The sequence below is a fragment of the Megalobrama amblycephala genome, linkage group LG6 (genome assembly GCF_018812025.1).
Source record: "Megalobrama amblycephala isolate DHTTF-2021 linkage group LG6, ASM1881202v1, whole genome shotgun sequence".
Lineage (NCBI taxonomy): Eukaryota > Metazoa > Chordata > Actinopteri > Cypriniformes > Xenocyprididae > Megalobrama > Megalobrama amblycephala.
The window spans coordinates 31786158-31801463 of NC_063049.1; the positions used below are offsets into that span (position 1 = coordinate 31786158).

Sequence of the window (15306 nt, forward strand, 5' to 3'; positions counted from 1 at the left end):
CAAAAGTGTTTGCACACAAACATGCTGAATCAAACTCAAAGAATGTCATGGCTTAGCGGTTAGAATGCATTCACTGACATATTGAGTTCCCATTCTCCAGTCCTCTCTCTGCTGTATCTTTTTTTTTAATGTGGAGAAAAGGCACAAAAAAATAAACCATACATCAATCATAGTTTTATGTAGTTTTCTTTCTTGTAGGCTGGTTTGCGGATGTGTGTGATTCAGCATGGTCCATGACTAAGCAGAGGAAACTCTGATCAGGGAATTTCACAGAACTCCACAATATCCATCCAGTTACACATGGAAAGTCTTAGACAACACATCACTTTTCCATGAAAAGGTAAACAGAGGTTTAAACCCACCATTACAATTTTGTTACTATACAAGCATGTAAGTCAAGCAATATTTCCAACATTCAGATCAAAACCATGATAAAACCCAAACAATTGTTTGCTTTAACTTCAAGTGCCATTCTGCTGCTTTCAATAATATGTGAAACAAACCCTGGTATCTGCTAGTCCTAATGAATTGATATCTGCTATTTAAACTGAGCCCATCAGGACAAAAGATGAAGCCTCTGTGACATCGGTTTACAATACAGGTCCTGAAGCAAATTAGATTATTACTGACTGTCTTATATAGTCTCAGCTATTTCATTGGAAGAGTGTGGTCACATTTAGTATAGTATATATTTTATTTATTTATTTTTATGAGCTTATAGGAACACATGCTCCTGTGAAGTGCTTTTGTCTCTCTGTAACATGTTGGTACAAATGGAAAACGCTTGTTCATCTCAAAATTGCTAGGCATCCTTTCTCCATAACTTGCCTTTTAATTTCTTAATTTTGGCATCGATCTGTTATAATTGCACACAGTGGAGATGAATTTGTCAACACATCTCTTATTTTGGCTGCACTGAATCAAGGGCGTCAGTTGTGCAAGACTCTTTCATTCTCTACGATTCTGACATAATTCAGAACACATTGAGATTAACTAATTCAACACTGAGATACAGTTGGATTACCAGCAAAAGAAGCAGGTGTTATCTGGGCTCAATTGTGTATGCTAATATTACCTTTCAGATTAAACACAGCAGTAAGCATCTGATCTCTCTCAGGACTGACCCCTCACTTTGATCCACCCATCTTAGGTCAGCTCGCACTGACATCAACTAGAAAATAACTTCATTGTGTGGAATACCCAAGTATTGAACTTTTGTTACATCGGTTTTTTTTTGACACATCTCATGTATCACATAACATTTTAAACATGTTATTCATTATCTGGATGTGTTTTCTGATCATGTTGCTGAAGCTGATGTGACTGTAACTGATTTACATGTTTTATGTCTGGTTTCGCCGACAAGGCTTAACCCTCATATGGTCTTCAGGGTCTTTTTGACCTGCAAATGATGTTTTCTAAAATAAAATAAAAAAATGTTCTCTTTGTCCAAATGGCATGACACTTTGTATGGAGGTAAACACTTTCAAGATCTCAGCTTTTTATGTAAAATTCACTTTAAAAAAGACCCACATTTCTACCACTTTCTACCAGTAGATGGCTGCAGAGCTCCACTATTTGCTATGTGCTATTAGACTGAAAGACATCTTTTCACAAGTTTTTTTTTCAGTTGGATTCATATCTAAATATTATGAAATTACTATTATAACAATAAAAATTACTTTGTCAAAGTTCAGCATTTTTTTGTACTGAAAAAAAGTTTTTTTTATTTATTTATATAAATTTAAAAGTTATCACAATTCTCCAAAAACTGCACAAATGTTTAGTAAAAACATTAATAAACAGAGTAAAATTACAATTGTTTTAAAATATATAAATATTATATTGTTACAAAATTACATTTTGTTGCCTGGGGTCTCTGGAGACTCCAAAGACCATGAGTGTAACCCATAAACGAAGACCGCACAAGGCTTAAACCTAGTCCCAGACTAAAATGCATGTTTGAGCTGTTTTAACCGAAAAGCAACGTTCACTGACATATCTTAAAATATGTCAGTACCATTGTTTTGTCTGTATCTGTGAAACCAGGCCTTGTGTGTTATTTGTCCATATAATAAGTGCAAAAATATTCTCTTTTTTATGTTTTTTTTTAGATTAATTTCTTCAAAATCAGAAACAAATGCTCCAATCCAGAGCTCTATTTGTCACAGTAATCCAATCAAGTCCAATACAGAAAGTGTTTTTTTTTTTCCATATACTTCTATGTTACTACTCCACACTTTTTTTTATAGAGAGGCTTGCTAGAAAGTTCATATATTGTGTTTGTGATTATTCCTTCAGAGGGTAGCCAAGGATACAAGTTGAGATGGAGCAGTGTAAGGAGAAAGAAAAACTTGCTTTGGTTTGTTACATCACCTTCCCAAGAAGAAACAGTCATACCAAATACGGCCTTGGGTCTGTTTCTCATTTATGACTCTCTCACTCTTTTTTCTCCTCTTTGTGCTTTTTCCTTCTTCTCTCTGCAGAGGAAAGAAGGAGGCGTGGAAAAATTTAGTGGCTTTTCTCCAGGATTCTCTGAGTTGTGTGTTCTGTCCCAGGCTGGAGTGAGTGGCACTGCTCCTCTGGAGAGCACACAGTCAGCTCAACGGACGAGAGTCTCACAGCAAAGCTCTAGGACACAAGCTAATCAGCATCATCTCTGCCTGACCCATCAAGAACAGTTCATAGAAGGGAAATACCAGGAAGATAATGACCTAAAAGTTGTCTTTTTGCAGATATTTGAAATTCCATAGAAAGACTGCGGAATACAGCGCTCTGAATTCTGTATTCCAGAGGTAAGTGGCTTAATTGTGCAAATACATCTTTGTAAAATGAGCATTTGAGTGCATGAGTGAGACTGTGCAAGATGGTGTGGTTTTTAGTGTGGTTTGATGCATGCATTCATAAAATGTGCTAAAATCCATTTTTACTAAAATCAGCCATGGCATACACCCTTTTTACCCTATAAAGCTTGGTTTGTTTGTATGGCTTTTCCAATGCACACAATGTGTAGGCAGTTTTACTTCTTAATTATAGTTTTAATGTTAAGAATTTTCTGGGTACAGTAAATTCCAAAGCTTTGGGAGAAAAAGGGATTTTTTCTTGCACCACAGGAAGAGGCATTGCAGAAGAGGCAGAGCAAAGTGCTCTGATAATAGAATACATGAGGAGGGGCTCTGTGCTATGGGTGTGTTAAGATCGAGAACTTCAACAGGAAAGTTTTTGAGATCACTGTTACACTATGTAATCAAGTCTTTGTGATATGGTTGCTCATAACCTAATTGATTCTGTTGTGTAAAATCCACATTTTCTAGAAGGATGTTTTGTAGAATTATCACCATAACAGTCTGGTTGAGATGTTATTCTGCTTTTTGTTTACAAAGATGATATCTATCATACCCGGATGAGGATAATACTGATTATGAGGTTGTTTAATGGAAGCAAGAAGCAGAAAGGAAGTCAGGAAGCTCTGTTGCACTTTTCTACCACTGTAGACACTATTCAGATCACACCTTCTGCCCAGCACTGTAAAGACAGGGTGATGTGAAACACTTTTTCCACTGTCCCTGCCAGATGGATAAAGAATGCTGGGAGAATTAGAGCTCAGACATTAAACTTAAGTGAAGCAAAACTAGATGTGGACCCTTGAAAACACCAGAAAAATTAGATTCATTACAGTTCTTTCCCACTGACATACATACGAATACATACATCATTGTCACACATGCACAGAACCACAGTAATATGCCTCGTTTAGAGGTATATAAGGTATAAAGGTTTACCTTTGATAGGACTGTCCCAGTGACAAGCTAAAGGTACAATTTTTGCACATTTTTTTCCAGAAGTGTGGGACTTGGCTATCCAGCTTAAAGAAAGACTGTTATCCCCACTTGAACCACTAGAGGACAATGTTGAGACAACTTGTAATACTCATTTGGTTCTTTGGCCTTCAGACTTAAGGGGGCAGGAATTGAATTTTGTTCAAACATATGTTTTTCATCCATTACTGTTCGTTGGGCATTGAAACCTTGAAAACCTTTAATGAATGAGGCAGCAAAATTATGCTGGAAAATCCTGTAAGAGATTTCCATGATGTAAAAGTTCTCTTTTTGCAGTGTGCAGTTGCTTTTATTATGTTTTTGCCTCTGATCAATAGTGTTTGTAATTAATTGTATTTATTTGTTTATTTCTTTCTTTATACAGTGACAACTATTCACATGCATTTGCCAAGTTTTTCATACGGCTCTACTTGCACTTATTACTTCTCAGACAAACCACTAGTTAGCAGATAGGCCTAGTGTACATTATGTTATATAGTGTACATTTCCATCATTGTGTGCTAAAGTTTGAAAACCAAAAGAACTCACAAAGTAATCTTGTGTATGGACCTCTTTCTTTCTTTTCTTTTTTTTTTTTTTTTTTTTAGCTGTGTTAGCTGTGATAGATGTGATCAGTCCGTTTTGTTCTGATAGCATTGATTTAGCATTGAACATAAAGAAATTTATGTTGCAGTTTATTTAAATTTATTTTCTTAATTCATGTTTCTGGTCTTTTGTGCACAATGCACGTCATATATATATAATGTCTCAAATTCCTCTTGCTTTTATACTCCTTCCTTGCAATAAACTGGCTCCATTCTCACAACGCCCACTTTTCACTATCCAATCAGATCTCAAAGAAATTTTATTTTTTATTTAATTTTATATAGTTCCTCCCTACTTGTTTTCTTGTTGAATATCTTAATTATAGAAGTATAAATGTATTGTTAACAACACTTCATGATGATTTTAAAGAGTAGCCTACAACATAATTAACATAATTGCAATTCATTCTTTGTGTTGTAAAATTCCAGGTAAATTTAATGATTTATAATAAATTAATTCAAACTATGATTAAAACTGGAATGTTTGACTTGGGCCAAGAAATGATTTTTCCTCAGAACAAATGAATCTATCCCTCAGTGAGTAGATGGCTTTGGTCACTTTATTTTGTTAACAGTGAAAAAAACTGTGAAAGCCTGTTAACATGCAAAATTGTCTCTAAAAATAATATGTAGTATTCCTCAGGTTTTTTGCTTGTTTAATCATATTTGCGTGTATGGTAACATGGCAACCAAAACTAATTAATTTGTATCGTGACTCAAGGCTTCCAAGTTCAGCAACTCTGGGAGTGATGTGATGGAAAGTGTGTCATTTTCCTAAAGTCCTCCAGTCTAAAAGTTTTTACAACAGTACCTTTCAGTATGATTCTGAGCTCAACAAGGAGGGGACATTCTGTGTCCTGACATCTGTCTGACTGCATGTTGTTGCATTTTTGTTTGTGTCCAGTACTCTAGTGCTTTTTTCTATGTGTGGACCTTTTAGCGCTTTGTGGTTTTCACTGGCAAGTAAGGACAGTTGATGTGGGAAGAAATCCTTTTAAAATCCTGAAATTTGACAGCTGTGTGGATTTGGCTCATGGAGTGGAAACAGGTCACATAAATCTAACTGTGCTGCCAAAACTTTTCCTCTCCTCCTAAAAATAAGCGTAAACAGTCCAGAGGTATTTCAGAGAATGTTTGTGTCGTATTTTATGAGAAAAGATGAGAACACAAACAACCCAATAAGAGACTATATTTAAGTTATGACAAAACGGTGGATGAACAACAGTCATATGTGTTAGTGCCATTGCAAGTGAGTATAAGCTCTGTTATAAAGCGATGATGTGTGAAAGTAACAAAGCTTCAGAGGAGTATGGTGTAAATTCTTTTCAAAAACTTAAAAGCAGTTTTGTTGGTTTTTTTTTTTTTTTTTCCAGCTGTCTATTCCGATGCTTTTGTGGACAATGGGGACGAACCGGTTGTTACTGTATGCCCTCTTGGGTATAATGGCTTTTGGTCTATTCCCAAAACTTGAAGCTCAGGATGGTAAGTTTTACTGTGCTGCAGACAATACACAAGTAAATATCATAAAATAAATAAATAAATGTTTCCTTTGATTGGAAAGAGAGCTTAAAATTAGGTATTTTTTTCTTTGCAAAGTTTCATTACATCTATTTGTGCAACAGCAAGTAACAATAGGAGCATTACAGGTTGATTTTTAGAAGATCCCCATCAATGGTGGTCACTTGAATTAAAACTTTGAAATGTTTTGTTAAAGACAGTGAAGAGAAACATCTACAGTTTCAGTAAAGGGAGTTGAGCGTATTTATTTTTAATTTTAAATACTGTGTGAAGCCATTCAGAGCAGTGTGCAGTAGTTTGTTTAGAACTCCTAAATGATCAAAAACAATTAAACAGATCACTGAATTTTAAGTTTACACCACTAATCCTGAACCCTTCAGGATTAGTGGTGTAAACTTAAAATTCAGTGAGCTATTCAAGAGATTCAAGAGCTATTGTCAGCATCGGGAACGACCACAGCCAGTTAATATTGACTAAGGGTAATTCATGCAAAAATTTCCCAGAAATAACCAATTAACCATTCCCCCACACTGATAACATGACTAGTTTAGTCACATTTTCTGCATGCTGTGACTCCACTGCAAAGAGATGTGAGATAATGGATTTTAAGTGTAACAGAATTTTAAAAAAGCAACATCCATCCAACTGTCTTTCTGTCTCTTATCATCCATTCACTAATTTATCCATCATTTCTGTACTAAATTCTTAAAAAATAAAAAAGTACACTCACTTCAAATTTGATGCCTAAATTCTTTAAAGTATGACAAGGTATCACTGATTTATATCTTTGAGACTTTAGAAATCATCAGCAGCTGATGATGGCTAACCACCCAGCACAGCTTATGTCTTGAGAGCTTAATGTCTGATTCTTATGTGTGTGCTTACTGTCTTCACTGTGTAACCATATAAATAAAAAATGTTCCTCCACAACTGATACAGTGATGAACCCATATGTTTTCATCTTTGAAACGTTCACTAAACAAAAGCACATTTTTCACTTAATTCAAACATTAAAGACCCCATAAATCAAAAGGAAAAGTTTTGTCCCTTTCCTTTCAGCCATCAGTAATATTTTTCACTTTTAGCAGAACTGTATGCTTTTTAAATTTACAGTCTCTCTCTTCTGGAAAATCAGGCCTAATGTATTGATGACTTGTCCTATACTTCTAATGTCCCTGCCCCTAATATCACCTGCAACTGATTATCAGGCAGTAAATCATGGCTTATGTCTGTGACATAACTAAAGATTATTGACTATTTAAAAATGACCTTCAAGACCTTCAATACTATACCCTATATATCCTGGCAACACCTTTTTTCTTTTCTTTTTTTTCTCAACAGGAATTATGTTATCACAAAAAAATAATGTGCTCATTGAGTGATTTCATGGAGTCTTTAATAATCAAATATGTGAAAAATGCCAGTACAGCTGAGAGAAGTAACAGTAAAAGTGATTTTAAAGAAGTCCAAAGATGAGACAGAAGGGTCATGACTGGTGCTGTTATCACTGAATACTGTAACATGAGTCTGCATGGTCTGACTGAACACAAGAAGATGGAAAGATTCAATTGTCCAGGCAGCCTTTAGAGGTGCCCAAACACATATACAGAAACTTTGTAATGTACACACAACTACTCTAAATACACTGTAAATTAAAACTCTACAACACAATTCTACACAATTTTAGAGTATGAAAATGAGAAAGTTGCAGAGCATCTTCCTTGGTTCAGCAGACATGCAGTATATTGTGTTTGTGTTATGTTTTTATGATGGATTGTAATTATCCATGATTATGTTTTATGCTTGCACCCTTCCCCTGTCTCCCTCTTTTTTTTTTAACCCACACTTTTTGCATTATTTTGTCTGTCTCCCTGTCCTTTCTCCACTTCTCCTTCAAAGCCCCTGGGCCAGCCGACCTTGTACTCTTAATTGACGGATCAGAGAACGTTGGAGCTGCCAACTTCCCCCTCATCAGTGATTTGGCTGTCCAAGTGATTGAGCGGCTTGCCGTGGGCAGGGATGCAATCCGTGTAGCCCTTGTGCTTTATGGTGACGATCCCGAGATTCAGTTCTATCTCAATAGCTATGACAACAAAGAGAGCGTCCTCAGTGCTATCCGGGGACTTAAGTACCCTGGTGGGTATGAGGCAAATCTGGGGGCCGCCTTGGAGGAGGTGGCAAACAGTTTGTTGGGCCAAGATGCAGGAGGCAGGGCAGAGGAAGGGGTGCCCCAGGCACTGGTGGTAATCAGTGCTGGGGAGTCCACTGATGATGTCAGTCAGGGCGACAGGGCCCTAAAGCAGGCCAGTGTGTTCACTTTTGGTATTGCTGCGGGTGATTCTGCTACTGCCCAACTGGAAGCTATTGCTACAGACAAAAGCTTTGTTGTGTCTGCTCCTGATGTCAGAACAGTGGCAAGCATGGGTGACCAGATACTGCCATACATTAATGGGGTCACCCAGCGCACCATTGTGATTGAAGTCGATTTCACAGAAGGTATGTAATTACCGTATGAGAGGGATTCCATAGAGAAACTGAAGAAAAGGAAATAATAGAAAATAATAAAAATAATAATAATAATAAAATTATAAATAATAAAAGTACATTATCATGGGCGTGGACATCTGTTCAAGAATAATAATAATAATAATAATAATAATATTTTTAGGTGAAACTGTAAATGTCTTTTGTTTTTCTTTCTTTATTTTCCTTTTCTTTTCTTTTTTTAGTGCCAAAACTCATGTACCATATTTTGAGTACTGTAAACAATATTACACACTTTAGGCTAATTGATTTTCTTTATTTTTTACTACTTATATGATTTATAGATGTTAGCTTTATGGCAAGTAAAAATGGTTATAGTTCATACATTGTATCTGTAAAACAACAAATTTTAAATGAATGATGAGCACTAACTGCTTCATAGGTTACTTGATTTTGGTTCAGATTTGCAGAAGAACTAAGCAGAATTGTTTTTTTTTCCCCCTTTTAGCTTTGGCTGTTGGGAAGAGAGATATAATTTTCCTCATTGACAGTAGCATGGGTACCATCGTAGTCAATGCAGTGCGAGAGTTCATCAAAAGGTTTATTGACACCATGCCAATTGGACCTGATCAGGTGCAGGTCGGAGTGGCCATGTTTTCCACCACCACAAGATCAGAGATCAACCTCAACTCATTCAGTTCAAAAGAATCCCTAATCTCTGGTCTCGCAAAAATAAAACCCAAACCTTCGGTTGAAGTCAACATTGGTGCTGCCCTGGATTTTGTGAGAACCAACATGCTCAGAGCTGAGAGTGGGAGCCGCATTCAAGATCAAGTGCCACAGCTTGTGTTGCTCCTGACCAGTAAAAAATCTAAAGACAGTGTCCAACAGCCGGCTGAAGCTCTTCGTCAAATGGGTGTTCTTACTTTGGCTGCTGGCTCCAAAGCTGCTGATGAGGATGAGCTCAGACAAATAGCTTTTGATGACAGTGTGGTTTTCATGCTGAAGGACTTCAGGATGTTGCTGCGTAACCCCAGAGAAATCATCTCCCCTCTCTCTACATTGTCTGGCATTGTTGTGTCAGAGGGTCCAACTGAAACAGGTAATATTCTACAGACATAATCATTTTGTTTATAAAAAAAATGCAGATTGTGTTGCTCATAAGTAATTAATTTAAATTAATTAGATAAATGGATAAATTAAATACTGTACAACTATATATCTTTTCTTATGCACTTTTGCCCATTGATTTTATCTTATACAAAGTGAGATTCTTTAACTTCATTTAAAAAGTACTTAGATATCTAAAACTGTGGTTATATAAAATCTTCTAGACACAGTTGTGGATGTTACTACAGTCCGCACCCAAAGAGTTGTCCGAGACATTGTCTTCTTGGTGGATGGATCTAGCTATGTTGGAAGTAACTTTCAATCTGTGCTGGATTTCATAACTGGCGTGGTGAACAGACTAGACGTTCGACCTGAGCGAGTGCGCATTGGACTAATGCAGTTTGCAGAGGGGCAGAAAACTGAGTTTTATCTGAACACTCACAACACCAAACAGGATGTTCTCTCTGCCATTGCTCAGATGAGTATGATGGGAGGACGTGCATTGAACACTGGTGCAGCCCTACAGTATGCCCTAGCCAACCACTTCCAGCCTGCAGTCGGGTCTCGTAGGAGACAGGGGATCCAGCAGGTACTGGTGCTAATAACAGGAGGACCATCTCAAGATGAAGTGAAGCGGGTTGCTGACCGAGTAGCTGTAGAGGGTGTTTTGACTTTTGCTGTTGGAGCTGGCCAAGTGGAAGAGCGTTTCCTGAAAACTATTGCATTTGTTGAAGATTTGGCATACTACAGAAGTAATTTTGCTGACTTGTCAAGTGTTGTTGAGCCGATTATGACACCACTGATCACTGTTGTTGGGGAGACTGATACAACAATAACAGGTGAGCTGAATCATGCTGACATGACTTCATAAAAATCTTCAGTTTCATTATTAAAGGGCCATTGGCCTAATTCCAAATGTGAATATAAACAACAACATTTAGTTTTTTTTATATTAATTCCATGTAAAAAGTGGAATGTGACAAAAATGGCATCCACAAGTAGAACTTCTAAGAACATTTGCTAAAATGACCGTTCTCTGAAAAACTTGCCTGGAGCTCAAAAAATTAACCAACAAGTTTTGTAAAATAATTTTTTAGTTAATAAATGAAGATGTGTAAAATGAATAATATAAAATAATTATATTAATATAATATTAAAAATCTGTGAGGTGATAAGTATCACTATAAAGTCTATAAACAAATTACTTTTTGCACCTCTATTTTTTAACACTTTCATTGTTTTCACTTTTGTATTCAGAAATATACAATGTAACTTGATGTAGATATTTAAGCATTTTATTGTATTTCATTAATATTTTCTTCTTCTTCTTCTTCTTCTTTTTTTTTTTAAATCTTTCACAGAGATTGCAACACCAGGCCCCTCTGGTGGAGAACGGGACGTTGCATTCTTGATCGATGGTTCTGATGATGTCAGAGGTGACTTTCCCTACATCCGTGACTTCATTTCCAAAGTCATTGAGCCTCTAGATATAGGCATTAATAAAGTACGAGTTTCTGTGGTCCAGCATAGTGAGAGACCTAGTCCTAGCTTCTATCTGAACACCTACCAAACCAAAGATGAGGTGCTGAGAGCTGTAAATGGACTCACTCTAGCAGGTGGCAGAAGTTTGAATACAGGTGCTGCCTTGACTTTCATGAAAAACACCATCTTGTCAGCAGCACGCGGCAGTCGAGCTGGCGAAAATGTTCCCCAATTTTTGATCGTTTTGACTGGGGGAAGATCAAGAGATAGTGTCAGAGAACCTGCGGTAGCCCTAAAGACTGAAGGAGTTGTACCTTTTGGTGTTGGAGTGAAAAATGCAGACCCTAAACAGATTGAGGCCATCTCTCACAATCCATCATTTGCTTTCAATGTGAAGGAATTCAGCCAGCTCAACACGGTTCAAGAAAGGCTCAAGAACTATGTGAACCTTCCAGATCAAGAACTGAAGGTCTTTCTAGAGAAAGGTAAGAGCATTTTAGATTTGTATTTTGCTGTGGCCTTCTATATGCTGGTGCTTTATTTATTTATTTTTGCTGTGCTGTTCTTTTTTTCTAAATATTTCTCATTGGTTTACTATATCTTAGTTGATGCCAAAGATGTTGCAAAAGATATTGTGTTCCTTTTGGATGGTTCTGATGGTACCAAAAGTGGATTTGGTGCAGTGTGTGACTTTGTTCAAAGAGTTGTTGAGAAACTTAATGTGGAAAAGAGCAAATACAGAGTGTCTGTGGTTCAGTACAGTGACAATCCAGTGGTTGACTTCTATCTCAAGACTTACTCAACAAAGACAGAGGTTCTAAATGCCATAAAGGTCCTGAAACATAAAGGTGGACAACTAGCTAACACTGGTGCAGCCCTCCAGTTTGTGAGGCACCAGGTTTTCACTTCTTCATCTGGGAGTAGACGACTTCATGGAATTCCTCAAATACTAATATTGTTGAGTAGCAGACCATCTAATGATGAAATAATAGGACCTGCCATGGCCCTGAAAGATCTTGAAATAGTGATAGTGAGCATTGGTGTGAAAAATGCAGATATAAATGAGCTGAAAACTGTGTCAATCCAGTCTCAATTCACACATTATACTGATCGATTTGATGACCTCCCTTCAGTAGAGCCACAAATTGTTTCAACCCTAAATAATATCCCAAAAGAATCTAGAATTCCTAAAACAGAAATTCTAGACTCAGCTGGTAAGAGCTTTCACTATAAGAAATAAATAAACAATTATTTAGGCATTGAGTCTGCTACAAGCCTTAAATGTAAATGTCATATAAATCGCTACACAGGTTGATGTTTTAAGATGTGTGGAACTGAAAATTCCTTTTTACTTAAATCTTTCTTCTTAGGTATTTTCTCTTGTCTTCCATGTCTTTTGTTGACATCTTTTGCACATAAAGATGTTCATTCCATGGGAGTATTTTTGAACTATACTTTCAAGAGCTTTTTCTTATTCAACGCTGTTCACATCCTGACCCACAAAATAATTTTTGAGGGGTCGATGTCAATATTCTTTGATTTACTTGCATATATTTTGCTCGTGTACTCTTTTAAAGCTTTTGCTATTCAATTCATACATTGAATGATTCAGATGTGTTCCAATATCCTTTTTCTTTTTCTTTTCTTGGTAACTTGCCTGATCCAGGAATTAAAAAACGGGATATAGTTTTTCTCCTTGATGGCTCAGATGACTCCAGAAATGGACTTCTTGCCATCCGTGAGTTTATTCGGAGAATGGCAGAGGATCTTGACATTGACCAGGACATTGCTCGAGTTGCTGTAATACAGTACAGTGAAGATGCTGTGCCTCATTTCCTACTTAATACTTACAATAGTAAGAAAGCTGTAATTTATGCCATTAATGGCCTCACTGCAAAAGGTGGAAGGAACCTAAATACTGGGGCAGCGCTAAAGTATGTCAGGGACCATGTTTTCACTACTGCTTCTGGAAGTAGACATCAGCTAGGAGTCCCTCAGCTGTTGATTTTTATGACTGGTGGAGGGTCCAGTGATGATGTGGCAGGTCCCGCTGAAGATCTCAAAAACTTTGGAGTTCTGTCCATTGCCATTGGAATAAAGAATTCTGTAGAGGCAGAGCTCCAAAGCATAGCATTTTCACCTAGATTTCTTTTTAATCTTCCAGTCTTTGGTGAACTTTTACATATACAGCCCGATATTCTCTCCTTTATCAAATCTAAATTGGAAATAGAACCCCCTACTATCATTGGTAAGAATAACTACACTTGGCATTTTCCTCAAGTTCAAGCTTTTTCTTATAACTTTAAGCATTTGATAGTTTGGACATGAAAATCTACTTTCTCTTCACTAAACTTCTCACTTTAACCATGAGGCCATTTATTGATTGATTCAGCTTTTTAACATATGTTAAAGACTGGCAATTAATGGCCTTTGCCACTAAATATTTACTTTTTTCCTGTTCTGTTTATCTTTTGCTTTTTCCATCAGAGAACTTTCATGTTTTTCCACTGGTTCTCTCAACCATGGAAGAGTCTTACTACTTGCGGAGATTCCTCTTCATTTTAAGCTCTTGTTTGAGCCAATGATTTCTTAATCATTGTTGGTGTTTCATCAATAGCAACTCCTTGTTCTTACTTTTTCTATTCTAGTTGCTTGAATGATCTTATTCATGTGAGTGTGAAAAAATACTAGAGATATTCCGTCATAATAGATTTTTTGTTTCAGATATTGTCAGCATATTCTTAAAGACAGACAGAAATATAGCAAACTACTACATTACTATTTGGAATGTAAATTTGATTAAAATTGTTCACATATGAATTTTATTGTTAATACCATGGAAAATATTACTGTGTGCTGTTGTTTTGTCTTACACTTTTTAAATAAGTTAAGGCCATTTTACTAAAGCCATTTAATTTTCATCCCAGTTGAATTGGATACAGCTCAAAGAGACATTGTCTTTATCTTGGATGGGTCTGATGACACCAGGGACACGTTTAAACAAATGTGTCAGTTTGTTCAAAGAGTGGTGGACAAACTCAATATCGGGCTCAGTGGAGACAGAGTGTCTTTAGTCCAATACAGCAGAGAGCCACAAGTTCATTTTTACCTGAACACACATGCCACAAAGCAAGAAGTTCTCAATTCAATTGAGAATCTGCAACACCAGGGAGGAAGTCCCCTCAACACAGGAAGAGCCCTTGATTATACAAAAAAGAACATATTCATTGCCTCTTCTGGGAGCAGACTCCTGGATGGGGTTCCTCAGATTCTTGTGCTTGTGACTGGAGGAAGGTCTCAGGATGATGTTAGAGCTCCAGCTGCTGCTCTGAAACAGGACCAAATTGTTCCACTCAGTATTGGCAATCAAAATGCAGACGTTATTCAACTCCAGGCAATCTCGTATACTCCTGGTCATACTCTTACTGTTCCTCAGTTTGATGACCTTCAAACCATTGAGCAGAAGCTTCTATCATATGTAAAAAGAGTTCCTCGTCAGCCCAAGAGGCTTCCACCAGCTACAACAGGTAAGGAAAAATGTCTGTTTTTCTTCCTTTCTTTTTTGTTGTTGTTGTTTTTGTTTTTTCGTGGTTGATTTAAAGGTGATATGGACTTGTGACATGACTATATGTATATTTATGCTCAATTGCAACAGATGCTGAAAAAAGAGATATTGTTTTTTTAATCGATGCCTCGGATGGCTCAAAGGGAAGTTTCTTAGGAATGCAAAACTTTGTTCAGAACCTGGTTCAGAAACTGAATGTGGCACCAAATAAAGATCACATTTCATTGGTCCAGTACAGTGATGATGCAGCTTTTGATTTTCTTTTGAATACACATTCATCATCAGATGATGTTATAAATCACGTGAAACGTCTAATTCATAAAGGAGGAAGCTTGCGTCACACTGGGGCAGCCTTACAGTATGTAAAAGACAACCTGTTTACTGCTGCTGCAGGGAGTAGACATTTGGAGGGTGTGCCACAGTTTCTAATTCTGCTGAGTTCTGGAAGGTCTAATGATGACATACGTGGTCCAGTCAAAGCTTTGAAAGACATTGGTGTCATTTCATTAAGTATTGGCACCACAAATGCTGATACACTTGAGTTACAAACAATATCCCATCAACCAAACTACTTTTTCATTTCTGAATTTGAGAACACTCTTGATGTTCAAGAGAATATCTTAGCATTAATAAAAGGGGTATCTTACCAACGGCCAACGGCAACAATGACTTCTCGGGTCTCTGGTAAGAGATTTCTTTAATTTACTAATGTATGTGTGTACAC

At 36.9% G+C, this 15306-nt stretch overlaps 1 protein-coding gene across 1 annotated transcript in view; it reads left to right on the forward strand.

Moving 5' to 3' along the window:
- Positions 1–2536: 2536 nt before the first annotated feature.
- Positions 2537–15306, forward strand: part of col6a3 (collagen, type VI, alpha 3) — a 53568-nt gene continuing 40798 nt past the window's right edge. The window contains exons 1-9 of the mRNA XM_048192551.1: positions 2537–2795; positions 5797–5905; positions 7841–8437; positions 8934–9527; positions 9760–10374; positions 10897–11502; positions 12684–13265; positions 13945–14544; positions 14673–15266. Of these exons, the coding sequence (XP_048048508.1) occupies positions 5809–5905; positions 7841–8437; positions 8934–9527; positions 9760–10374; positions 10897–11502; positions 12684–13265; positions 13945–14544; positions 14673–15266 (4285 nt within the window). The 5' untranslated portion in view covers positions 2537–2795; positions 5797–5808. The remainder of the gene's footprint in view (positions 2796–5796; positions 5906–7840; positions 8438–8933; positions 9528–9759; positions 10375–10896; positions 11503–12683; positions 13266–13944; positions 14545–14672; positions 15267–15306) is intronic.